We start from the raw sequence: 27,897 nt of genomic DNA, 5'->3' as shown, positions 1-27,897 counted from the left end.
GGAAAATTAATACATTGCATACTTGTTTCAACTCTGCGAGGACAAAACGTCTATTTTGGAATATTTAATTATGTGAGCTAGCATACTATATCAATAGAGCTTGTACATTTCTGTAGAAAATTTCACACTTGCCTTCGTAGCAATCTTCGCTGCCATGTTTGGGAGGAGATGCCTTAAATCACAGATATGTCAGGCAATTTAAAATTCTTAAACAATGTATTTATATTTTTCAAACTCGTTGTTTATAGGCTACATTTACATTACATTTGCGAATATTTCTCTGTGTGTGTGAAATAAAAAAACCCAAGTGATTGTAATTTAACATCCGATTTACACGTTGAATCGAACGTTTTTCGATTCTCCCCAGCTGATGGTGAACAAACTCCTACACCAGTGGGGACTGGAGAAGTTCCACAGCGAGATGGTCAAGTTAGCAGCCAAGTACCAACAGAGGGCTCGGCATATGGAGGCGGCTTTACAGAGATATATGGCGGGTAAGGGGGGTCATATGGGGGTAAGGGGGTCATATGGGGGTTATATGGAGGCGGCTTTACAGAGATATATGGAGGGTAAGGGGGTCATATGGGGGTTATACGTAGGGGGCCGTACAGATATATATATATATATGGGTATGGGGGTCATATAGGGGTTGTATGGAGGCGGTTCTACAGATATATATGGGGGGTAAGGGGGTCATATAGGGGTAAGGGGGTCATACTGGGGTTATATGTAGGGGGATTTACAGAGATGTATGAGGGGTAAGAGGGTCATATATAGGGGGCCTTACAGAGATATATAAGGATATGGGGGTCATATAGGGGTTATATGTAGGGGAGCTTTACAAAGATATATGGGGGGTAAGGGGGGTCATATGGGGGTAAGGGGGGTCATGGTTATATGGAGGCGGCTTTACAGAGATATATGGGGGGTAAGAGGGTCATATGGTGGTAAGGGGTGTTATATATGGGTAAGGGGGTTATATAGGTGTAAGGCTTTATATTAGGGGTTTTGGTTGTCATGTGTGGAGGTTATACACAGAATAAGGGGGGTATATTTGGGTGGGGTTTTAGGGAGTATGTACAGATATATAGCAGGCAAGGAGAATAGCAAGAGATTGGATTTGCTGGGGTTTGTAGAAATGAAAGTTATGGAAGCAGTTGTTAAGGAAATTAAAGACACTGTCAATTATTGTACTATTATTGACCTATGAGTGAACTTTAGCAAACTACATGAGTATTATTGCATGTGAAAATAATCATTGCTAGTTGTAAACAGCGAAATTATTCCACACTGTCCATGGTCATATTTAAAAGTAACACTACATCGGCCAATTTGTCTTTAGTTAGGACTGATTCTTATTGACATTTGCTTCAACATTCCAGATCTTGCGACATGGAACTTCCCGAGTGGAGGGATGTTCTTCTGGGTGAGGATCAAAGGCGTGTTAGACACGAGCCAGTTGATGGAGGAAGCTCTGGCAGAGGGCGTGGCCATTGTCGCTGGGCGGCTCTTCTCACCTGATCAAGCTCCAAAACCTTTCATACGGTTATCTTTCTCGGTCGCTGGTGTGGAAGAAATGGACAAGGTAAGTTGTGTATTGTGCTATAGAAGAACAATAAGTTACTTTTAATATTTTTTATTTTTTAATGGAATTAATTTTAGAGGAAAATGTCAAATGTTTCTAAATAAAATTGAATATATATTGGTATTAAATTAATGTGTGTTTTACATGCACTAATGCAATTATTTTTTCAGGGTATTAAAATCTTAGCTGAGGTTGTCAAAAAGATTCAAGGAAAAAATAATCAAGCTGTTGTCGTGTAGGAGTCTTAGCAATTAAAGACAATGTACTTTTAATGTGATTTTTATTTATCTTTTTATATATCGTAGACCCGGATTAGAAAAAAACTTAGCCCCAATCTGTTATCTAATAAACATAAAAAATGATTTAGTACTTGTTTAAGTTTTTTTTAAAAATTATATCCTGTTAACGGTTTCAGTAATATTGGGTAGTAGACGATTGTTGATAGGAGAGTTGAATTAAAGCATATCCTACAAAGAATTTCTGTGTGTATACGTCTAGTATTGACATGAGTATTGAATGAAAATAATATCTTACAGTAAATCTGTTAGGTCGCATATGAAGAGTGGTATTAGATTTTACTTTTAATTTTTTTTTATCTCTGGTGAATATAAATTTAGATATGAAATGGAATGTTTAGCATGGAATGTTTCTAGAAAAATTCATCTCCCACAACAATCCAACAAAATATTTTGTAATATATTTAGGCATTGGATCAGTTATTAAAATTTGTTTTAAAATGACCAAATTTAATAATAAAAGGGGAGATAACAAGATTAAATACTAGCGATCGCTTGATCAGCTAACCGACAATGGTGAATTGTATCTCGGCTGGTTTATTTATAGTTCGAGAGTCGACAACTGACCTCTAAGGGGCAGATAATTGTGTTTTAGTGATCGCAAGATGCTGATCGGGTTTTATTGCAAATATTTTTAATCGTATTTGGCGTTGGCTTCATTAATTAAGAAGGAATTACTGAAAAGTTGAAATAAAAACCAATATAAAAAACTTTTAATTAATAAGCTTTTAAATGCTTCGAGAATATATACTACAAAGATAAAATTGACTGCTTATCTGTTGATGGCGGACGGCATTGTGAATGACTTGCATATAGTAAAAAACTCCGTTATGGTTTATGTGGTGTAGGTGGGTCTTGAATATTAAATATAATATTGGTATGTGGAAAAGTTATGCAACATTACACGAAGAAAGATTTTATAGAACATTTGTTTTTTATTAGTATTGTATTTTTATGTGTTTATAGCTTAACATGACAACACATGTTTCTCAGTCTTTACTATTTTCAAATGCATATATTACAAATCCCTTTAAAAAATGTTATAACAAATACATGGATATTAAAAAAAAAACAAATCCGAACTAAAAGCATATCGGTTACAATGTAAATTTTATAATACTACAGTAAATATTAAATTCAAAGCTAATAAATTCTGATAGTAATCTTGGGATTAAGTTTAAATACATTTAATAATTATCCATACACAAAAATTAATACGTTTATTATGACCGATACATACATTCTTTTACGGCTTGGGGGGGGGGGGGTGCGGACCGCACCGGTTGACACCATTTAGGGGGGTGACACCAAGGCAAAAAATAGCAAAATATAAGAGAAAAACTTGAGGGGGGGGGGGTTGCAAATCGAAAGTTTGAGGGGGGGGGGGGGTGCAAATCGAAAATTTGAAAGTTTGTCCCCGGGAAGGGTCGCTACGCCTCGGGGGGGGGGGGGGGGGGGGTGACACCATTAAGTGCCGCACCGGGTGACACCCGACCTCGCTACGCCACTGATTCTATACTCATTCAATGATTTCTACCCTAGTATCAATTAACAGTTTTAAAATTTGGAAATTATTTACATTCGCCTTTTTGTTTGCTTTCTCTCTTATATCTAATAAAAATAAAAATATTTTAATAAAATAAAACGGAAGAATGATTTTCTTTCTGGGAGAAATATTTTCTTGTGATCTTGTCCTTCTTTTATGCAGCGGTTTTCTTTCTTTTGTGGTATGTGAATAATCTATATAGAACTTTTCGATATGGACCCTGATTGTCTTAATGAAATTTAAATGAACAATTTTTTGTGTATATCTAATTTAAAGAACAAAGAATTAACTTTAGCAAATAAAACAAGCATACAAATAGAATGGTGATTAATTGAGCATAACGCTTTTCAGACTAATCAACCTGTTTAAGTAATCCCATGAAGAATATAAATTAATGTACTCTATAACGTTGGAAGTTTTGTTAAACTATGTTACACTTAATATTCCTTAATGCAGTGTTATTTATGACTAAATACTTGCAAGCTGTTGCGCGCTAGCCTGCTCTTCCTGAAAGAAGAATTACCAGCATTTCGTGCAGGGCTGGTACAGTTTTACCTGCCTGTCATATTGCTGCAGGGCTAGTACAGTTTTACCTGCCTGTCATATTGCTGCAGGGCTAGTACAGTTTTACCTGCCTGTCATATTGCTGCAGGGCTAGTACAGTTTTACCTGCCTGTCCTTATATTGGTACAGGGCTAGTACAGTTTTACCTGCCTGTCATATTGCTGCAGGGCTAGTACAGTTTTACCTGCCTGTCCATATTGGTACAGTGCTAGTACAGTTTTACCTGCCTGTCCATATATTGCTGCAGGGCTAGTACAGTTTTACCTGCCTGTCCATATATTGCTGCAGGGCTAGTACAGTTTTACCTGCCTGTCATATTGGTACAGGGCTAGTACAGTTTTACCTGCCTGTCCATATTGGTACAGTGCTAGTACAGTTTTACCTGCCTGTCCATATATTGCTGCAGGGCTAGTACAGTTTTACCTGCCTGTCCATATATTGCTGCAGGACTAGTACAGTTTTACCTGCCTGTCCTTATATTGGTGCAGGGCTAGTACAGTTTTACCTGCCTGTCCATATATTGCTGCAGGGCTAGCAGAGGCGTAGCGAGGGGGGGGGGGCGGGGGGGGGGCGGACCGCACCGGGTGACACCATTTAGGGGGTGATACCAAGGCAAAAAATAGTAAAATATATAAAGAAAATATATAGAGAAATTTGATAGGGAGTGGGGGATGCAAATCGAAAGTTCGAGGGGGGGGGGGGTGCAAATTGATAATTGAAAGTTTGTTCCCGGGAAGAGTCGCTACGCCTCTGGTGGGGGGGGGGTGACACCATTAAGTGTCGCACCGGGTGACACCCGACCTCGCTACGCCACTGAGGGCTAGTACAGTTTTACCTGCCTGTCATATTGTTGCAGGGCTAGTACAGTTTTACCTGCCTGTCATATTGCTGCAGGGCTAGTACAGTTTTACCTGCCTGTCATATTGCTGCAGGGCTAGTACAGTTTTACCTGCCTGTCATATTGCTGCAGGGCTAGTACAGTTTTACCTGCCTGTCCTTATATTGGTACAGGGCTAGTACAGTTTTACCTGCCTGTCATATTGCTGCAGGGCTAGTACAGTTTTACCTGCCTGTCATATTGCTGCAGGGCTAGTACAGTTTTACCTGCCTATCATATTGCTGCAGGGCTAGTACAGTTTTACCTGCCTGTCATATTGCTGCAGGGCTAGTACAGTTTTACCTGCCTGTCCTTATATTGGTACAGGGCTAGTACAGTTTTACCAAGACTTTATTTAATTCGGCAACTTTTTTTTACTTTATCGAATACGGAATTTTAAAAGTTGTATTGTAGGCTTGCAAAAATTCTAAATCGAGATTTTGACGAAATTTGACAATTTACAATCTTCCGGTGCTGGAAAAACTTAGTTTTACAATCCTACCAGTCTCTCTTTCTGTGTGTATGTAAACACGCTTTGTTGAGTACCGTTTCAGTAGTTTTGCCCAAATTATGAACATACGTAATTTATCAACCGGAAGTGATACGAACTCTACTTCGGTTCTCCCAAAGCCTATAATTGAATATCATACTAGTTAGGTAGACAAAATTTCACATAAAGTATAAGATTGTATGCGCAGTTTTCTACAAACTTTTGAACGATTTCCGGTAAACGGAAGAGGTACTTAACTCTTTTTCTTTGAGAACAAGACAATTTAAGTAGAGTTTCAGTAGGGTAGACGAAATTTTATATATAAATAAAATAAAATAAAACTGGATCGCTTAAAATTTTTGAGTGACTTCCGAACTCGGAAGTATTACTTCTCTCTATTTCTGGTAACTAAAATACCAAATAACTTAGCTGGACGAAAATTTCATACATTGGTTTATGATTTTATAAGTTGTTTTCTGACTAATTTTGTGTGATTTTCGGTGACCGGAAGACGTACTTTACGCTATATCCGGTTTCTTAAAAAAAGGTAATCAATGTTTTCTTAATAAAGTACTATTTTTTCGTTCATTTGGTGTAAAAATAATTCTATTCCGTTTAAAAAAAAAGTTAAGTATTTTAAAAAAATTAATTATAAAAAAAATTATACAGCCCTTAAAGTTATGTAAGAATATACGAAAAAGTCAACTTGGTCATGTTCGAGATGGTAATCGCTGAGTAATTTCATTAACTTCCTCAATCCAGGCCCATGCAATTTTTTAAGAAGTTATAAAAGATTTCATTTATATGCATTTTTACAGTTTTTTCTCTCCCAAGGACAGCAGGTCTGCTGACGAAATGGAATTGTTAATGAACTATTTGAGATAATGCGCGTGCTATTTAAATAACTCTCACGTGAGATGGGCCATATTCCAGATTAACCGTGTATAATTACGAAGCTGGGGATTATGGTTTGATACGATATATCATTCTTTATTTGCATTTCATTAACTAATTCACAGATTTTGCAACATTCCAGTTGTTTTTTTTTTGTTGTTTCAAGGTAGCATGATAATTTTAGGTGACAACGTGGCATGGCAGTAGATAGCTAGACTTCTAACCAGAGAATATCGAGTTCGAATCTGGGTTCAAGCCAGTAGAACGATCTTGAGTACACCCAGATTTTGGGAAACAAAGGCTGCTTGGCATGGTGCCGACCACAGTTCTCTTCTTGTATGCCGAGGTCATTTTAACAGATGAACTTTACTTCATCTGCCCCATGTGTCTTGGGCACAAACTGGAAACGATGATGGTGATGATAGTTTAAGCCCAGATCGTGGGACTGAAGCCGTGCTGACCATGTCTATTTGAAGTCCTTTTTTAAAGCAGATGTTCTATAGGATAGATGAAGTTGAGCTCTGTCCTCAGTATATTAAGGGATAGTCAGGTCAGAGGCATGCCTCGCCGCAGTTACTATTCCTCGATACTGTGAGCGGACCTCGATTCTTTCGCGTTTTTTGTTCGTGCACTCTACCGTCCAATCTCATCATCTTTAATTACGCTTTTGAATTCAATGTAAAAAGGTCGTAGACGATAATCATGATACCGGGAGGGGGGGGGGGGGGAGGGGAGGGTAGTTTTAGTCTCAACCTAGCACATTTGTGACAATTTTTAATTGTGAGAAAAATGTGAGAAAACACAAGCTTTACAGCGAGTAATACTGACATAATGAAATTGAGATAAAATAATAATGATAACACCTATGATGTATATATATATATATATATATATATATATATATATATATATATATATATATATATATATATATATATATATATATATATATATATATATATATATATATATATATATATAATGACAACACCTATAATTTATTATATATATATATATAAATATTATATATATATATACATATATACATATATACATATATATATATATACTATATATATACATATATGTATATTTAAATATATATGTATATACATGTATATATAATTATATATATATATATATATATATATATATATATATATATATATATATATATATATATATATATATATATATATATATATATATAACATTTTTTACCTGAGTACATGCTGCCATGTATTAAGCTCAGACTCTCAGTAAGTTCTTATCTGTAAAAAATGACATAGACTTGTCTAGTTTAACAAAAAGTAATTATTCCTGTGTATTAAAAAGTACTCGTCACTTTTCTAACGTAGGCCTACCCTGCGCGAGTTAAAATTTTTTTGATGATCGCAGCAAATTGTCAGCAGTTTTATGCTAATATCTTCCCATATTATAATTAATTTTCTTCTTAATGCATAACGAAATCACACCATTTTACATTCGCATTCTTCTATTGAAACTATAAAATCTCAATTTGTTCACATGGAGTGGTGCACCTGCTCATTTGCTCACTCCGTTACGGCAATAACATCATTTGATATTTGAGGTTTTTAATACACCAGACATTTCAAGCCTGATATTCTGTTCAACGTCTTTAATGGGAACCGCAGCAAAGGTTGTAGACTTGTACAGAACAAGGTAACTTCTTTTAGTGGTCTAAATTTGGTCTTGCTGATAAATAAAAAAAAATTAATATATAGTCCTATATATATATATATATATATATATATATATATATATATATATATATATATATATATATATATATATATATATATATATATATATATATATATATATATATATATATAAGCGAAGAGATCCTTGTGATCATTTACAAAATATGCTGATATTGCAGCATTAATTTTGATAAAGTAAAATTTACATCATGTTTAGAATTTACTTGCGTGCACGCAATAGTTTTAGAGAATTTCTCCAAAGAGTACACGATACAAATGATTTTATTTTAAGACGGGTGACCTTGTTTTCTAAAACTGATTTAGTGTGAACAGCACCGGCGCTATATTGGATTTTAGATGTTGGGCCGCAGGTTTGTTTACACTTCCACCCAGACGCCCTGGTGTACATTAATCACCCTCCTGTATAGCGAGGTAGATCCCGCCCAAGTATCAGAGGCGTCCCGTGCCGCGCTCTCGATATCCGACCAGGCTTAACCTTGGTTAGATATACTGGTTATGTTAGGGTATGATTACTGTTGCGTTATGTTAATGTTATGTTTAGGTTTAGGTTTTAATATCAGTGGTTTTTTTTCAGTGTTTAAGTACGTGTTAAGGATTAGGTTTTTTGTAGTTTTGCGTATCTGTTTCTTACTGTAACGATAAATATTTTTTGTACGAATTTCAAAAGATGGGTTCAATGAGCACCTCGCTTAATTGGAGATGTAGTACAGCTTAATTAAAGATACATTAACGTTTAGAACAAGACCATACAATTGCATTCAACTAAATCATTTTTTACTCGTTTCAGTAACTTTCTCACTAAAGGTCTCGAAGATTGTTCACAATGTTGCAATGAATGTTCACCTTTAAATGTGTGTACAAAATCTACCGAAGATCTCCTAACCTCACCCGTCTCCCTTCCTGACTACATTGGGGCACTGAGTCGTATGGGCAGACTTGCCGAGGACAACTCGCTTCGTCAACTCTACTCGAAAGGTAAGACGCGATATTGTCTGTTGTTATACTGTAACTTGACTTGGAGGAGCTTTTTAAACCAACAATGTCTATCTAATAACAGGTCGCCAATTAGAACTCATCTCTATAAAATTGAAATTTACATTAAAATAAAACTATGTTTAATGAAGAATACAGTTTATATCTATGAAAAGCGCTGTTCATAAATGTAGTAATCGGTTCGTAAGTATGACAAGCAAGTCCTTAAATTTTACTGACAAACAGGTCCATAATTGTGACAAACAAGTCCATAAATTTGACTGACAAACAAGTCCATAAATATGACGAGCAGAGACGTGGTACAAATGCAGATCAGTCGTGACCCCATAAAGAAATGTTTATGTTAAAATGACTTTCAGCCTGCTCCAGTGGCAAGCCTGTCATCTTTCTGGCCAATGGTCTGCCCAACACCGATACATTTCCTGTTATCAACGCTATGTTTACTTTGAGGTAAAATTTCTATTGATAACATTGTGAATCCTCAATTTTATCTGAGTCCCCCCCTTCCCCCCCCCCCCCCCCAATTGTTTTATTGTTTGTCTAAAAGTTTTGCTGCTAGACGTATTATTGCGTTTTTATTCTAAATATTATATCACATAGCTCCTTTTTTTCATATGTTAAAATACATCACAATGTTTATCCCTACACTGCTACACAGCTACAAACAAATCATAATCCTATCATATGCCTCGTCTGTGATTCCAATCTTATAAAACTTAGATTATGACTTTACAAACTATTCCTGCGTCTTACTAAACTGAAAGCTTGTCTCAGTCACTGTTTCTACAATAACTACCTCATCGACTGAAGTATTCCTGGCCAGGCTGATAAAGCGCATGGCTGCTAAACCAAAAAGTCCCAAGTTCAAACCCTCGGGCAGATAAGGCTCGATGGTTGGGGATATATACCCAGCTAAGAGAGACAACTCCAAAATCAAACAATTGCTGCATTGAAGTTTGTTCTAGGTTGTACAAAGACTATGGAAGCAAAAGCAGGCAAAAATCTGATTCAAACGGACCATTTGTCACATAACATGTTGACACTTAATACTTACTAGTGCGTAGGAAATCCCGTCAAACTTTACAATTAAAGAAGAAGACTAAAATTACACAACCACCCCAATACTTGCTCTAATATCCGTAGCTTGGACTTCTGTCCACCTGACTATCAGTCCTGGTGCGGTGGTACGTCATTACCTTAAACCCAAAACCTAATTTTGAAAGCGGTTAATGATGAACCCCCGACACCTTGCTAGCTTTCCAATCGGATAATACAAAACAACGTTAGAGTGATTAATTCAATACGAATTGCTGCATCACACATAAGATTATTATAACGGTGCATCCTAGTGTGCGTGTTTCTGTTTGTGTGCATCACACATAATATAAAGGTGCATCCTAGTATTCGTGTGTGTGTTTGTGTGTGTGTGTATTATATTGATCGACAAAAAAAGACACAAACACCCATAGGTCCATGAGAATAGATTCCACATAAAGTAGGCCTGTATACAATTCGGGTGTTGATAAGTTGATGTAAATTTAAACAATCACTAGAGATGGTTTGTTGATTGAACTGGACAACAAAGACATGGCGGTTGTTGGAAACTATGGGCTGTGCGAGGGGTGAGTATGTCATCAATCTAAAATATAGTTAGTTACAGTCTCGTAGTCGTAAAGTAGGAAACAGAAGTTTAAGGAACAGTTGATGAATAGCTTATTTGGACATATAGGTTAAACGAGCTTTTTCTATATATATATATATATTTATTTTTTAAAGAAAACACAATAACGAAACCATTAATGTTAAAAATTGTTTGAAAACAGCTTTAAAAGTTTTTGTAATATCAATAAAATATTTTTTCTATAAGTCATTTCTTACGAGCGAATACTTGTACTAAACAAAGAACCACCTGTAATTCATGGCTAAACAAAATAATGAGCATACTAAAATTCATTCATGTGGTCATATTTTGTAGGAAAATGTTTTATGAAGCTAAAAATGTACATGTAAATTTTCGATAAAAAACAACTCCTAGCGCTTTCCGTTCCTCTTTTCTTTTCTGGCCATCAATGACCGACATTTAACGATTTCAGTACAGCTAATGCAGTTATTTAAATATCTGATTTTCGTCGAAATAGAGTTTTAAAACATAAACGCTAAGGGATTGCAGGAGTGTATATATGTGCATCATGTATGCAGACAATTATGATTGAGATCTGATTTCTCCCCCCCCCCCCTCTACCATGACCACCAGACTACCAGAACTACGGGAATGGCTAACAGAACTTCACCGAGTAGAACACGAGCCGCCACAGCTTATCAGGACTGACCACCCAGAGCCGTTCATGTTGACCATAACCAACGGCATCACAGACGGTCTCAGAGGGGTCAGTTTATGTTCATTAGTCAAACTTAATATGCCACTAAGGGGAAGGGGGTGGGGGTGATACAAAATAAAGAACCCCCCCTCTCCCCCAAAAAAGTCCCCACAAAAACTGAATTTTTACATTTTCTTAAATATGCTAATACCTGTTTCAGATATTTCATGTACTGCTGGAGGAAGGCGATTATCTATTAGTGGAAAACGAAATTTATGCAAATACTATTGGCACGGTGAGTTTTCTTAATTTTTTAGAAGCTGTAGAAGTGTTAAGTGAAATTTTTCTTTCGAACCTGGCGGTCCATGTTGCAGATGAAATGGAGTTCATCTGTTCATGAAGATTAATATTAAATCAGTAGTATGCCCAACCGCCTCCACTATCCCTAACGTAACTCCGAGTCGAGTGAACTCAGGTACGTTCAACAGACTCATAACAGGGACCCGAACTCGAGACTTTCAGGTAGGCAATGTGACGCTCTACTATACTGCCACTGCGTCTCATTAAAGTGTTAAAGCGTGACAAAAAGATAATGATTCTAGCGAAACTGGTGCTTTTTTAGGCTTTACCATAACAATAACCAACACATTCTAATAATCTTTTTTTCTTTTGGTGCCAAAGAAATATGGGGCAGATGAATAAATTTAAGTTTCAGGTTTTAGCTTTTTTGGTTAATTATTATTTCCGGCTATTTAAAAAAAATAATTTTAGGTTAAAGGTCAGGATTGAGTTAAAATGTCGGTTCAGAATAAGGACCGCTTCCTGTTAAATTTCTTACCTGTTAAGGTCCGTTTTCGGTTTGTTTTCCTCTTCAGTTAAAATTTTTATTTATGGTCAAATTTTGGACTCGGAATAAAGTTAAGTTTTCGGTTACACTCATTTCCGGTTACATATCTGTTTCTTTCTAAATGTCCGAATCCGGCATTTTAACCAGATCCGGTTTTCAATTAAATTTCGTTTTATATTGCATTTTCCTTTTCTGCCTAATTTTCCAGATCCGGTTAATATGCATATTCCTGATAAAGTACAGTTTTCGATAAAATTTCGTTTTCCTAAATTTCCGTAACCGGTTTAATTTCAAGATCTTGTTAAAAGCCAGTTCCGGATTTCCCGATTAAATTCCATTTATTGTTGAATTTTAATTGCCTGGTTAAATTTAGGAATCCGGTTAAAATTTCTTTTCCGGATAAAGTTCTGTATCCGGTTATATTTCATTTTCAGTTAAATTTCCGAATGCTGTTTAAAGTACCGGTTCTGGATAAAGTTCTGTTTTCTGTTAAAGAACATCCTCCGGTGAAAGATGCTGTTCCGATAAAGTTCCTTTTTACTGTTATTTATCCGTGTCCAAATTAAGTTCCTTTTCCAGTTAAATTGGTTCCAGATCCACTTCGGTACCGGCTTGAGTGTTTAGATTTATTTTAAGTTTTAAATATTTGCTTTGGATTAAAAAAAAACAAAAAAAAAAATCTATTAGCCTACCGCCAGTTGTATTCCCCCCCCTCGACGGACCATATATCTAGTATGTAAAGATTGTCAGTATCTCTGCAAATTAATAACGTTTAGAGCTTCCTTTTGCCAGTTGCTTTTGACTCAGTTGGTAATCAGTTGTCCCATCTTTCATGACATTTTCAGTCCAGACTGTACGGTGCCAGGACAATCACGGTGCCCAGTGATGAGGAAGGGATGTTGGCTCAAGATTTGGAAGATGTTCTAGGATGCTGGGCAACGACACATCCCAACACGAAAAGACCACGAGTTTTATACACGATCACGTTCTGCAACAATCCAAAGAGTAATCAGCACTATCACGTATAGGCATATATATATATATATATATATATATATATATATATATATATATATATATATATATATATATATATATATATGTGTATATATTTCCGGTCCGTGAATGTGACTGTCTGTCTGTAAACACGATAAATTGAGTGCAGTGTTTCTTCCAGACTTTTTTCTCCGGGGGGGCACTTGAAATCTTCGGGGGGGGGGGGGCGGTAAACTTTCTTCGGGGGGGGGGGGGGGGGGGGGGGCGGACACTGTTAAAAGTATATATTTTCTATATAAATTATATAAATTTCATTTCGTTCGGGGGGGCGGTAAAAAAATGATTGAGTGCCATTATAGCTAGCTTGAAGACATTTCATGTATCCAATTTGAAGTTCAGTATCAATTTTTTTAGCGATTTCCGGTAGCTATAAGTGACACTCATTCTTCTTTCGGTTTCTCAAAGGCATATAACTAAAGTACTGTTCTAGTTACGTAGACACGATCTATTGTTTTTTGTTTCGATTAAATATTGAGTGATTTTCCGATGACCGAAAGTAGTACTTTGTGCTATTTCAGATTTATGAAAAGAATTTATTATTGACTTGCTTTCTCCGTCATGGTGGAAAACTTGCGAGAAAAATTTCGAACACTTATACTGGACCGATTTATTTCAAACGTTTTACATAGGTAAAGACTTGAATACAATGTATTTTGACACAAAACGTTACTTAATTAGTTGATTAATCAACTCTTTGAAAAATAATTAATGTTCCGCACTATTATACACATATTATTTTGCTGTTCATCTGGTGCGCATTTTTAATGCTATTCTATACTATTTAAGAAAATTTCAGTATTAAAAAATGGATTAAAAAAAAACATCTCTATATACAGATTGCACTGGAGTTGCTATCCCCTTAGTGTTATAAATATACTAGCCGTCCCGGCCAGGTACTGCACTGGACTCTGTGAGAAATCTATCTGTAAAGGGCCATGACATGTGTGTTTAATGATCAGCATATACCTGGAATTGCCCAACCTAACCACAACCAACCAAGGCCAAAACACACAAAAAAAAAACGCAAACATAACACTAACGTTAACACAAATAAAAACACAAACCCACCCACAAACTCAAACACAGACACAAAGAAAACACAAAGGCAAACATAAACGCAAAGTGTTCACAGTCTAGTTCGGGGCGCATAATAGCACCATGCTGGGTCGCCGGCGGAACCGCCTGTTTCAGCTTAGTAAACGACTATAGCACCCCAACTTATTCATAGTCTTTTGCACTCACTTAAACGAACGTAGGCGTTAAAGCGAACACGGGAAGGCCCCGGGCCCCAAATAGCACCCTGTCGGGGCGCCGAAGGACAACCGAATTTGATTCACGTAAAGACTATAGTAACCTTTCTTATCCATAGTCTATCGCACAGTTTAAAACGAAATTATGCACCATAACGCTCATAGGATAGCCCAGGGCACCTAATCGAACCCTGCCGGGGCGCTGGCGGACGCGCCTGTTTCAATTTAGTGAACAATAATTATTATAATACTCCAAGCTTATACGCAAAGGGAAAGTATTAAACAATGAGTACATTTAGGAGCTGGCTTCTTAACTGTTATTGATTTAAAAAAAAATATTAGGAAACTACGTTCAGTGTATAAAAGAAATAAAAAGCGGTATTTAAAATACCTACAATATTGCACTTGATGAATAGCCGCTAATTATGTAATTATTTTTTTTCCCAACACCAAAACAAAGTAATAAAAAGTACCCCCCCCCCCCCCCCCCGTGTAATGGTTTTTAAAGGAAAGTAATTGTGTTTTCCTAATGTGTCAAGGGAAGTAATGCGCGCTAAAAGGAATAAATGTAAATAATTTTCAGAAATAATTAGAATTTTGGTAAAAACTGATACATTTTAAAAAAAAGTTTGTTCAATAAACATGCTGACAATTATCATTATAAGTTCGAATAAGAAGCTTGTTTTACAACACCTTCAATATTAATTTTTAAAATTAATAGTTTAGACAAGAGCACTTTATAACACTATGACAACAAATTGTTTTATATTCTTATATTTCTGTGTTGAAAACATCTAGTGTAGAGCGGGAACTTTTGTATTTCTTTGATATCCGAAAAAAAAAAAAAATAAATAAATAAAAAAAAAAAAAAAAAAAAAAAAAAAAAATATCCGCGGTCCGCGGTCACATATAGTATTGAACTTTATATATTAGATTCGATTTATTTTTAGAGGAGATTACTCCGGCTTATGGACATTTTTTTTTACAGTATCCTAATATGGGTAATACACTGGAGTTGCATGACTAGAATCTATTGCGCACTTAATTAACACAGCACATGTTCGTACAATAGCGCTGTAATTAGTTCTTTATATAGGAACATTTAATTAACTATTTAAAAAATAATTAAGCATCCAATTAAGTCAAATTTGATGACAGATTGCACTGTCATCGTGTCTTGACGCGCGTGTCAAGTTTCGGAAAAACTTGTGGGTTAGATGGTTGAAATTTCGCCCGTCATGACAACTGACAAAAGATAAAGGGGCCTACAGAGGAAGCTGGTTAAAACAAAAGTTTTGTAAAAAGACAGACAGAGAAAGCAAGTTATATAAAAGCTTATAAACAGGATATTATTCTTATTATATTGTTATATTATCATGATTATATTATTATGATTTTATTTGAAACAAGGTAACACATGGGAACAAAATCGATTGAAGGAAATTTACAAAGTTTGTCGGAAATATGACGTCATCATACTTGAGGATGCAGCATACTACTTCATGCAGTTTCATCAGGTTGGATAAGTTACATAAATTCTAAATTAAAAAAAATGATAGTCTATGGCTTTTATCGCTTGGTATTTAATTTTCATGCAGGTTAGTGATGAAATAATTTGTTCGTATAAAAAACAAGATAAAAATGAGCTAGTTTCATAGCATGTATATCTATATAATATCCATAGTGAGCAGACCTATATTATGCGAACACACTAATTTGATCTTTACAGAGGCGGCGTGGCTTCCAGTCCATTGATGTAGATGGTAGAGTGCTGAGGTTCGACACCTTCTCTAAGATACTGGGAGCAGGGTAGGTGAAGGAAGCATAACACACACATTCATTTTTAATTTCTTGTAATTTAAAAATTTAGTGTAATTTTTAAACAGCAGTAATCCAGGAGTTTACAAAATGTTCTGATAGCAATGTCTTTAACACGCTAGCTATCGCCTCGGCTGGTTAAGCGGACCTGCTATGTTAGTTCAGAAGTTTGTCATGAGCATGTCCCAAAGCACCATTCATCCCAGCCTTCTCCCTCAGGTAACGTAAGACTATCACAAACATCCTATATTTGAGCTAATTTACGTTATATTTAACTAGTCCGTCTCCTATTCACCAATAAACACGCGTGTAGACTAATGCGTTATTTTCTTACACATTGACTCACCATAGCCCAGTTGCTGTGGATTAAAAAATAACATACTGTAAATTTTTTCCCCCAGCTGATGGTAAACAAACTCCTACACCAGTGGGGACTGGAGAAGTTCCACAGCGAGATGGTCAAGTTGGCAGACACGTACCAACAGAAGGCTCGGCATATGGAGGCGGCTTTACAGAGATATATGGCGGGTAAGGGGGGTCATATGGGGGTTATATGGAGGCTGCTTTACAGAGATATATGGGGGTAAGGGGGTCATATGGGGGTTATATGGAGGCTGCTTTACAGAGATATATGGGGGGTAAGGGGGTCATATGGGGGTTATATGGAGACGGCTTTACAGAGATATATGGGGGTAAGGGGTCATATGGGGGTTATATGTAGGGGGCCTTACAGAGATATATGGGGGGTAAGGGGTCATATGGGGGTAAGGGGGTCATATGGGGGTAAGGGGGTCATATGGGGGTAAGGGGTCATATGGGGGTTATATGTAGGGGGCCTGACAGAGATATATGGGGGGTAAGGGGTCATATGGGGGTAAGGGGGGTCATATAGGGGTTATATGGAGGCGGCTTTACAGAGATATATGGGGGGTGAGGGGGTCATATGGGGGTTATATGTAGAGGTTTTAAAGAGATATATGGGGGTAAGGGGGGTCATATCGGGTCTTATGTAGGGGGCTTTACAGAGATATATGGGGGGTAAGGGGTCATATGGGGGTAAGCTTTATAGAAATAATTTTTATTTAAGTAAAATGAAAGGAGAAAAGCAAAAGGGAATGTGACGGGGCTGTTTAAAAATATATGATGAGTTCTATGTTACATATTACTCTAGGAAATATAGGGTTTACTGGGGATATTAGAACTGACATAAATTTAAAAATAAAATTACCTGCAACATAATATGTTAGCAACTTCTCCTTATTGTGAAAATACAAGTTCAAGTGAAAAATTATTTAAATAACGCCGAAATCAATATTAGTTTTCCTTTTGAATTTTAAGATAATATGAGTTTACTTTTAACTGTAAATATTGGAAATATATTTACATAAATAAATAACAGGATTATCACATTGTAAGTTAGGCCTGCATAATTTTGACCCCTGCCCCGACTTTCCAGATGTTGCGACATGGAACTTCCCGAGTGGAGGGATGTTCTTCTGGGTGAGGATCAAAGGCGTGTCAGACACGAGCCAGCTGATGGAGGAAGCTCTGGCAGAGGGCGTGGCCATTGTCGCTGGGCGGCTCTTCTCACCTGATCAAGCTCCAAAACCTTTCATACGGTTATCTTTCTCGGTCGCTGGAGTGGAAGAAATGGACAAAGTAAAATATTTTACTTAAAGTTTATTCTACCATCATTATTATACTTAGAATACTGGTATATTAACTGATACTTTGTATTAATGTTGCAAGTGTTCTGTGTATACGTAAAATACTATTGCACATGTTTTTTTTTTAATTTCAGGGGATCAAAATTCTTGCAGAAGTCGTGAAAAAGATTCAAAGAAAAATATAAAGGAGCGAACGATTGTTGCGGTTTTAACCATTTTAAAAAATGTTCTTGATTTCTAAATAAGATTTAGTAGTAGCGTATTTAATTTTGGGTGAGAAAAAATATTCATTAATGCTCCAAAATACCCCCCCCCCTCCAAATAATGAAAATTTAATACCATAATTATATTTTGTTTAACGTTTGATGAAGCACACACCACCAGCAGCAGTTTTCTAATGACTTGTGGCGAAAGCACTTTAACATTCTTTGATATATGATAATATATAATCATAAAACTAAATTTAAAAAATAAATAATGTGTACTACTTTTAGATTATTAGCGTTTACCATATTTAAATATATCCCTAAAACAGACTTCTGCGAAATCCGCTTATATCTTAAAGCATGCGTAAAATAAATTCTAACGCGCGGTGTGGACATGACTTAAATATATTGGTGGTGGGCTGATGTTTATAATTTTACTTGTATGTTAACAATTTAACAGATTTTAAATGTATTTATTTTTCACTAGATTATTCGAATTGCGTGCCAATTGAAGGTAGGCCTATATTGTATTTTTACCCAATCTTATTTAAAGATAAAAGAAATAAAAAAATGCAAATTTTTCTTCGTGTTAATTTTTACTTTCTCGTATATACGAAGTATAGAGAAAGTATTGTGCAAAAAAAAAAAAATCAAAAAAAAATCGAGAGTTTTACACCTTATTGATACGGAAAAACATAATTTTGCAATCTCGCCGTATGTCTGTGTGTCTGTGTGTGTGTCTGTCTGTCTGTCTGTCTGTCTGTGTGTAAACACGATTACTTGAGTACCGTTACAGCTAGGTTGATGAAATTTCATATATAAGTATTTTATCAAAATCGTAGATCCGTATCAACTTTTGAGCGATTTCCGATAACCGGAAGTGGTACTTTTTCTACTTTGAATTTTTCAAAAGCCTATAACTTGAGTACTTTTCCAGATAGATAAATTGAAATTGCACACGTAAGTAAAAGATCCAATTCTCTACCTTCTGTCAAATTTTGAGTAATTTCCGTTGACCGGAAGTACTAATTTACGCTATTTCCGATTTCTCAAAAAACGCATATAAATTTATAAAGTACTAATAATATTGCGCACTATTATGCACATTTTGTTTTGGCGTTCGTTTGGTGCGCAATTCTTTTTTCTATGAGGTTCTATTCTATTTTTAAAAGTTTAAGTAATTAAAAATCATGTCTACATTCCAAGTTATATAAGAATATTCGAGAAAGTTTAGGGGAGATCACTCCCGGTTTATTTTTTACTCGTATCTTGTGAAAAATGGGCTCGTCAAGGAGAGAAATAGTGTCATCATCATCAACGAATCTTTTTTGTGTGCACCAGATCAACTTTGTTCTGGAAGAACAATTTCATATCTTTACCAGCAACATCTACAATTATATGTCAGCAAAAAAAAAATTTTTTGGCCAGCATCAAATCTATATCAGCAAAAGTAACAAACCTATATTTGGGTGGACATCACATATACATTAGGAACAAGAACAATTCCATATTTGGACCAAAAAAATTCCACAAAGGCTTACACTTTGATACCATCAACAATTCATTCCATTGACTGTAGGAAATCTTTGGTATGATTACCAAAAAGGTTTGACCTATTTTAACCCTCATCAACCTCAGGAAAACGCTGTATCATGTCTTAACACCACCAACCACGATACAATCACGTAAACTAATTCACCATGCATTCAAATTAAACATTACCACGTCCAATATACATACGTTGGACACACATTGCAGTAGGTAAAGCGTATCTAAAACCCTGTTTACTATCTCTGTTCAACGTTAGCTGGATGATTGTCGACTTGGAGATTTGAACTCACATACTTTTATACTTTTAACATTTCTTTTTCAGAAAGTGTAAACAGAACTGGAGAATAAAATGGAGAATAATTTTAGACAAAGGTAGGCCTACTGTAGATCCTCATCCTAGTATGTTTAATTTAATTCTCTATTGTATATATATATATATATATATATATATATATATATATATATATATATATATATATATATATATATAATAAAGCCTGAAAAAGTGTTTATTTAATAGTACATATTCCCAGTTAATACTTTCCGAGAATGAACTTGAAAATATAACTTGCTTTGCGTTTTATTTTTTCAGTAACGGCCCCAACCCACAATCTCTCAGGGATCTCCTGAATTCTCCCGTCTCTCTGCCAGACTACGCCAGTACTTTCAGCCGTACAGGCAGAAGAATCGTCAACAATATCCTGCGGCGCATGCACACGAAAGGTGAAGCAGAGCTGTTGTATTGATTTCCATTCTCACTCAATTTTTCAGAGCCTGACTTTGCATTGCAGAAATATCATTCAGAAATATGAAGCTGAAGGCTGTAGAAAAAAGTTGTGAGAGAAAACCACAGAAGTTTTGAATTCGGTTTAAGGGAATGACGTCAAATTTTTTACGAAAATTCAGTTACTAACATCATTTTTAAAATGCAAAAGTGTGTCGTCACACTACTGAACCTCTCCACACCTACCCTTCGCGTCTCATGTCTCAGTTATCCGAATCCTTCTCTCCCATTAGGTGTGCAGTGTTTCTTCCAGACTTTTTTCTCCGGGGGGCACTTGAAATCTTCGGGGGGGGGGCTGTAAACTTTCTTCGGGGGGGGCGGACACTGTTAAAAGTATATATTTTCTATATAAATTATATAAATTTCATTTCGTTCGGGGGTGCGGTAAAAATTTTTCGGGGGGGGGGGGGGGGGGGGGGCGAAGCCCCCCCGAAGAGATGCCTGGAAGAAACTCTGTAGGTGTGTGACATCGTTTATGTACGACCCTTTAGACGTAGTCTCTGATTGGTACTTAATTATAGTCAGGGAAAGTAAATGTGGATGGGCTAGTGCTGACCACACTATTTCTTTCTGGACAGAAGTAGGGAGATTAGATCATCTCTACTTCACCTGCCTCATTGACGTCTGTTCCTAAAGGATACTTTTTTTTTAAAAATTAAATTTATTTGGAAGTTTTGCATCACACTAGAAAATCATCTGCCGCGCCTATGTTAGAGAAATCACGGATAATTGAAATTGGATTGTTTTTATAATGTTAAAATCCTTTGCTCGGCCTTAAAGCGTGTGTACCAATTATTTCCCTGCAGTTTATGAGAGTGGTAAACGTTTACAAATTGTTTCCCTGCAGTGTATGAGAGTGGTAAACGTTTACAAATTGTTTCCCTGCAGTGTATGAGAGTGGTAAACGTTTACAAATTGTTTGCCTGCAGTTAATGAGAGTGGTAAACGTACAGTCCTCATGTCGGGCGGTCTACCTGATGCCAACACTGTACCAGCAATACAGGCCAAGTTTTTCTTGAGGTGACCGTTAGAGAACTTGTGTGTATTAGCGTTAGGATTTGTTTTGGGATGAGACTTTAACAATTTAGGATCAGAACTAAATAGTGTAATGTATTGGATAATTTAATGGTACGGCGAGAAAGCGCTAGACTGCTATCCCAGTAATCTCGAGTTCGAATCCGGGTTTAAGTCAGTAGAACGTCCTTGAGTCCATCCAGCTCCTTACTTTCATTAACTCATGTTAAGAAAAGTAAAGGCGGCTGAGCAAATTGCTGACCACACTTTCCCTTCATATGCCGAAACATTATGAATTCTACTTCAATGATCTGAAGAGGAATCTTTATTTACTTCTTTTTATCTTACTGGATAATTTAAGCTTGCGATGTGTTGAATTTAAAAGTAGGCTTAAGGCTAGAATTAGGGTAAGTTTTAACTTTTTGATCTGGACTAATTAGCTTAATGTATTATATAATTTAAGCTTACTATATATACAATTTAAAAGTAGGTTTAAGTCTAATATTAAGGTTAGTTTCAATTTTTTGACTTGGGTTAAACTAATTTTACGGCTAAGCTTAAGATGAAGCTTACAACGTATTACAGTTTTTATAATGAAGAGTAACTTGATACTAAACTCTAATATATACCAGAGACGGCAATGTGATTGAGTTGGATAAAAATGATATGGCGGATGTTGGAAACTACGGGCAGTCTGAAGGGTAAGAGATTTAGAAAATTTTGTTGAATAATACAATGTGGGAAAATTTAACTTTCTTATTTCACTGAACCTCAACCCTCTTAACGCAGCATTTGTTTTCTTAGTATTTGATTTTATCCACGCAATCTAATAAACCAAATAACTCAGAATAAAAAAAACAACAACACTTTATCAGTTATAATGTGGTCACTTTTCCAACCTGAATGTGTATAAAATATTGTTGTTTCTCTCTCTCTCTCCTCCACCCCCAACCATGACCACCAGACTGCCAGAACTACGGGAATGGCTAACAGAACTTCACCGAGTAGAACACGAGCCGCCACAGCTTATCAGGACTGACCACCCAGAGCCGTTCATGTTGACCATAACCAACGGCATCACAGACGGTCTCAGAGGGGTCAGTTTAATCCAGTTGATTATAAACCACGCAGAGAAATCTTTCGGATACGAACTTTAAAGACAGGGGTCATCACAAAATAACGTCACGTTTTTTTTAACCACTTCCTTCCTTCCATCACACATCGTCACCAAAAGCCAGACCCCCTCAAATGACCCACACATTAGTCTACTCCCTCCTCAAATTTGCAGTTTAATTTCTTTCTAAAATATTCACTGCGCTCGGTCTTAGAGTATATCAATAGTTTTCTTTTACAATTTACTAAAATCTAATGCAATTTTTCTAAAATGCAAAATAACGACTAAAATTTAATTTCTAGTATTGCTATTTTTTAATGCAAAAGTGTGATGTCACACCATCTGAACACCCTCCCCGCTAATTTCCCCTTTATCACACCGCCACAAAATTACGAGTCCCCTCTCCCTAGGAGTATGACGTCATTTACGGACGATCTCAGAGTTAAAAAAAAATGTTACTGCAATAATGAATTATGAAATTTGCACCTAAACGCGACCTGATATTTTAGATCTGTGATTTAACACATTTTAGTGCAATCAAATTTGGATCACTGAATAAACCTCCCCACGAGTAGTTCACATCGATTTCTGTACTAAGCTCTTAAAAAATTATACTACAGTTTAAAGTTACTAAAGATAGTTACCTGGTGTAATTTTTAATCTTTTAATTACGTTTAATTAATTACGTTCAATTAATTAAGTTTAATTAATTACGTTTAATTAATTACGTTTAATTAATTATGTTCAATTAATTACATTTAATTACAGGTGTTTCACGTGTTGCTTGATGAGGAGGATCACGTGCTGATAGAAGACGAAGTCTACTCCAACACCATCAGTGCTGTGAGTCAAGATATTTCGATCAACCCATGTGAACTAATATCAAGATTCAATTTTACTTTACCTCTACTAAATATATTAACTTTAAAAGCCAGTTAGGTAATTTAAACTTTCTCTGAAGCAAAGTTGCCGCAATATTTTCCAACCCACGTGTAGTCGTTTTTAAAAAAATTGTTTTCAACCACTCAAATGTTTATTTATCTAAAGAAGTTTAAAAAAAAACTATAACTAATGTCTACAGTTATCATTGACTGTAAAATGAGATTCATCGTGGATTTCGATTACTTCCTTTTCTTTTTTCAAATAAACCTAAAAGAGCTACTATCACCTACATAAACAATATCTAAGTCTGTAATGTGTAATCTTATTTTGTATTTCAGCTCACATTGTTTGGAGCAAAGCCAGTCACGGTGACAAGTGACGAGGGAGGGATGTTGGCTCAAGATTTGGAAGATGTTCTATCATCCTGGGCAACGACACATCCAAACACGAAAAGACCACGAGTTTTATACACAATTACCGCATGCAACAATCCAAAAAGTAACTATATATATATATATATATATATATATATATATATATATATATATATATATATATATATATATATATATATTTCAATAAAACATTGTATGTTAAAACACACGCGCATAAAAACAAGTATATATAGAGACCAACGGATTACGCAATATTATGTTATAGTAGAGTGGTTGCTTTAAATTTCTATTATATTATCACTCTTAACACTGTCTAAACCGCGAGTATATACAATAAGGTATTGTTGATTTGTGGTCTATTTTCTCCGAGTTAGGCTATACCATGGAACAAGAAAGACTGATAGACATTTACAAGGTGTGTAGAAAGTACGACGTCATCATACTGGAAGATGCAGCATACTACTTCATGCAGTTTCAGCAGGTTTGCAAAAGAAAACAAAATATTAAACAAATGAAGAAAGAAAAATATAATTATATATATATACATATATATATACATATATATATATATATACATATATATACATATATATATATATATATATATATATATATATATATATATATATATATATATATATATATATACATATATATTATATATATATATATATATATATATATATATATATATATATATATATATATATATATATATATATATATATATATATAAGTAAGTAAAAAGTAAAGTTTCCCTTTCAAACCTGACGGCCTATGGGGCAAGTGAAGTAGAGTTCACTTGTTTCTGTGACCTCGGCATAAGAAGAGATAGTGTGGTCAGCACTATGCCCAGCCGCCTTTACTTTTCCCTAACGTGAGTTAGGTACCCATCAGAGTTGGGTGGACTCAGGGACGGTCTACTGACTTTAACCCGGATGCGAACTCGAGACTTACGGGTTAGCAGTCCAGCTCTCTACCGCTAGACCACTCCGTCCCATATATATATATATATATATATATATATATATATATATATATATATATATATATATATATATATATAAATATATATATATATATATATATATATATATATATATATATATATATATATATATATATATATATATATATATATGCAAGTTGTGTTGAATTCTACAAAAGGGTGATAGTGCAATTCGTGTAGAATAATAGTCCATAGAACAATAGAACAATAGAAATTATCATATTGGTAAACCGTGTCTTGGTCACACAAACTAATTAAATAATTTGCATATAAGTACTCGAGCATCTCCATCGTGGTAAAAAGGTGTTAACATAATTGATTATCTTACAGAGGCGGCGCGGTTTCCAGTCCATTGATGTAGATGGTAGAGTTCTGAGGTTCGACACCTTCTCTAAGATTATAGGCGCTGGGTGAGTTAGATTACACTTAACAGTATGAGAATCAAACAACACCACATCTTTATTGTTTAAATTATAATGTGAATTTGTTAGATTACACTTTATAACATACGACGACTCCAAACTCTGATTAATTCCAATGAAGATTAATAAGATCACTGTTAATAACTTAGACTCAAATTCTCACTAATCCGGAACCCACCTTATGTTTTAGGTATCGCTTAGGCTGGCTTAGTGGACCAGAGACAATAGTCAGAAAGTATGTCGACAGCATGGCACACAACACATCTCATCCTTGTATCTTATCGGAGGTAACTACATACGTACATTCCTTTGCCTGTACGCTACCAAAATACAGCCTTATTTCTCCTGTATCCTGCTACAATTAACTACAAACTTACATTCCCAGTACCCTACCACAATTAACTACAGCCTAATTTCTCCTGTATCCTGCTACAGTTAACTACACACTTAAATTCACAGTACCCTATCACAGTTAACTGCAGCCTTACTTCTCCTGTATCCTGCTACAATTAACTAGAAACTTACTTGCCTTGTAACTACCACAGAAAACGTAGCCTAATTGTATAGGCCTACTTGGTAATTTAGTGACAACTCTAGTAATAACTTAAAACACCTTTGTTTAAAAACATGCTGATCCGCCAGGAGTGGGTTCTGTCGTGCAACTATTCACATTCAGTGAGGTTTAACCCGTAAAAAAGCTACTAAATCGAGCACAATGGACAACGTTTAGACCAGTATCGAGCATAGGTTAAAGGTGTCTTTAATACCTTAGCTTTTTGTATTCTAACCAGCCTATTAGGTTGAGACCTAAGCTACATTAACCAGGAATATATATCTGAATTTCTGGTTAGAATTCGAGAGCTCAGCTTGATCAAGCAATCTAAAATCTCTAGAGTCATATTGTTTTCCCTTAACTTCAGATCCTGATAAGTAAAATCCTGCATCAGTGGGGACTTGAGACGTTTTACAGCGAGATGCGCAAGTTGGCTGCCGCTTATGAAAAGAAAGCTCAAAACATGGACCGGATTTTAAAGAAATATTTGTCAGGTAACGGTATTTAGAAGCCCAAGTGTGAAACTTTAGGACACGAAAAACAATAGAGAGGACGACCCAAGAAAGTGTGAAAGTGTGTGTGTGTGTATGAGGGGGGGGGGGGGTTGCTTTTCCCCACAAAGTACCCAAAGATGATTATATTGGTGATGAAGATGATAATGGTGCTCCTGAAGATGGTGCTGCTGCTGATATTGGTTATCAGTGGCACCGCTAAGTTAGATCGCATCCGAAACGGGCATCGCCCATTACATAGTTTTGACTCCTGCTCCGACTTTCCAGATGTTGCCACATGGAACTTCCCGAGTGGAGGGATGTTCTTCTGGGTGAGGATCAAAGGCGTGTCAGACACGAGCCAGCTGATGGAGGAAGCTCTGGCAGAGGGCGTGGCCATTGTCGCTGGGCGGCTCTTCTCACCTGATCAAGCTCCAAAACCTTTCATACGGTTATCTTTCTCGGTCGCTGGAGTGGAAGAAATGGACATGGTAAAAATTTATTGTACTGAAAGTTTACCATAGATGCTACACTTAGTTAGAGTACCGGTATATTAACTGATACTTTCTCTTAATTTTACAAGTGTTCAGGTTGTATATAATGACATGCAATAAAGAACATGGTTTTTTTTTATTTCAGGGTATCAAAATTTTAGCAGAGGTCGTAAAAAGATTGAAATAAAAATATAAGTGAGCTAATGAAAGTTGACGTCTTAACTTTAAAAAAAAAAATATGCACTCGAATTTTTTGCATGTTATGCCTGAGCACGGTGCCATATTTGATACTGTGTGCTTTGACCACAGGTGCTTTGACCAGGTGCTTTACCACAGGTGCTTTGACTACAGGTATTTTGACCATCGGTGGTTTGACCATTGGTGGTTTGACAATAGTAGCCAACCATAGAAGCTTTGACCACAGGTGCTTTGACCAGTGTTTCTTCCAGACTTTTTTCTCCGGGGGGCACTTGAAATTTTCGGGGGGGGGGGGGGGCGGTAGACTTTCTTCGGGGGGGGGGGGGGCGGACACTTTTAAAAGTATATATTTTCTATATAAATTATATAAATTTCATTTCGTTCGGGGGGGGGGGGGCGGTAAAAATTTTCGGGGGCGGGGGGGGGGGGATGCCTGGAAGAAACTCTGGCTTTGACCACAGATATTTTTGAAAAATAATAAAGTGTTGATTAATTTAAATTAACAATGCATTAATATAATTTTATAGGAGCAGTTTTCTTTGAGATTCTTAATAGAATCTACTCCGTTCTAAAATTACATTAAATTACAGTATAGTAATAACAAATTAAAAAATTCGCAAATAAAAATTGTAGATCTACTTGAAAATAAAAAGTACTTACAAATGATAAAAAGCATGCCTATAATATAGTTAAGGAAGTAATACGTTTATGATAAACTTAATAACAAATGTGCAACGGCACGCAAATATGTCGGTAGACCACATCTGCTTATCTCTAAGGCATAACAATATTTATCGAAATAAATTAAAGAAAAAAAATGATATTAAATTATATTATA

At 35.8% G+C, this 27,897-nt stretch overlaps 1 protein-coding gene across 1 annotated transcript; it reads left to right on the top strand.

The window, feature by feature from the left end:
- The first annotated feature begins 370 nt into the window (after positions 1-370).
- On the top strand, positions 371-27,319 carry LOC131942089 (uncharacterized). The gene is made up of 26 exons (XM_059301801.1): positions 371-569; positions 1,383-1,585; positions 1,756-1,820; positions 8,785-8,972; positions 9,350-9,440; positions 10,966-10,996; positions 11,529-11,603; positions 13,001-13,160; positions 15,872-15,978; positions 16,191-16,270; positions 16,402-16,498; positions 16,681-16,807; positions 17,736-17,938; positions 19,494-19,552; positions 20,296-20,426; positions 21,417-21,507; positions 22,134-22,202; positions 22,466-22,598; positions 23,384-23,458; positions 23,836-23,995; positions 24,267-24,373; positions 25,232-25,311; positions 25,514-25,610; positions 26,244-26,370; positions 26,656-26,858; positions 27,007-27,319. Exons 1-26 carry the CDS (start codon positions 371-373, stop codon positions 27,046-27,048), a joined length of 3,000 nt encoding a protein of 999 aa, XP_059157784.1. The 3' UTR covers positions 27,049-27,319.
- Positions 27,320-27,897: the final 578 nt, after the last annotated feature.

This window comes from Physella acuta, unplaced genomic scaffold (assembly GCF_028476545.2).
Source record: "Physella acuta isolate Inbredline_101_S28 unplaced genomic scaffold, ASM2847654v3 ptg000387l, whole genome shotgun sequence".
Taxonomy (NCBI): Eukaryota; Metazoa; Mollusca; class Gastropoda; family Physidae; genus Physella; species Physella acuta.
Note: the sequence above shows the minus strand (reverse complement) of the source record. Positions and strands in the feature narration are given on the sequence as shown.

Bases quoted from the DNA above. Each gene is read 5' to 3' on its own strand.
- LOC131942089 (XM_059301801.1), top strand. From the start codon at position 371: ATGGTGAACAAACTCCTACACCAGTGGGGACTGGAGAAGTTCCACAGC. The intron at 16,499-16,680 runs GTAACGTAAGAC...TTTTTCCCCCAG, and splicing joins ATCCCAGCCTTCTCCCTCAG to CTGATGGTAAACAAACTCCT. The intron at 26,859-27,006 runs GTAAAAATTTAT...TTTTTATTTCAG, and splicing joins GAGTGGAAGAAATGGACATG to GGTATCAAAATTTTAGCAGA.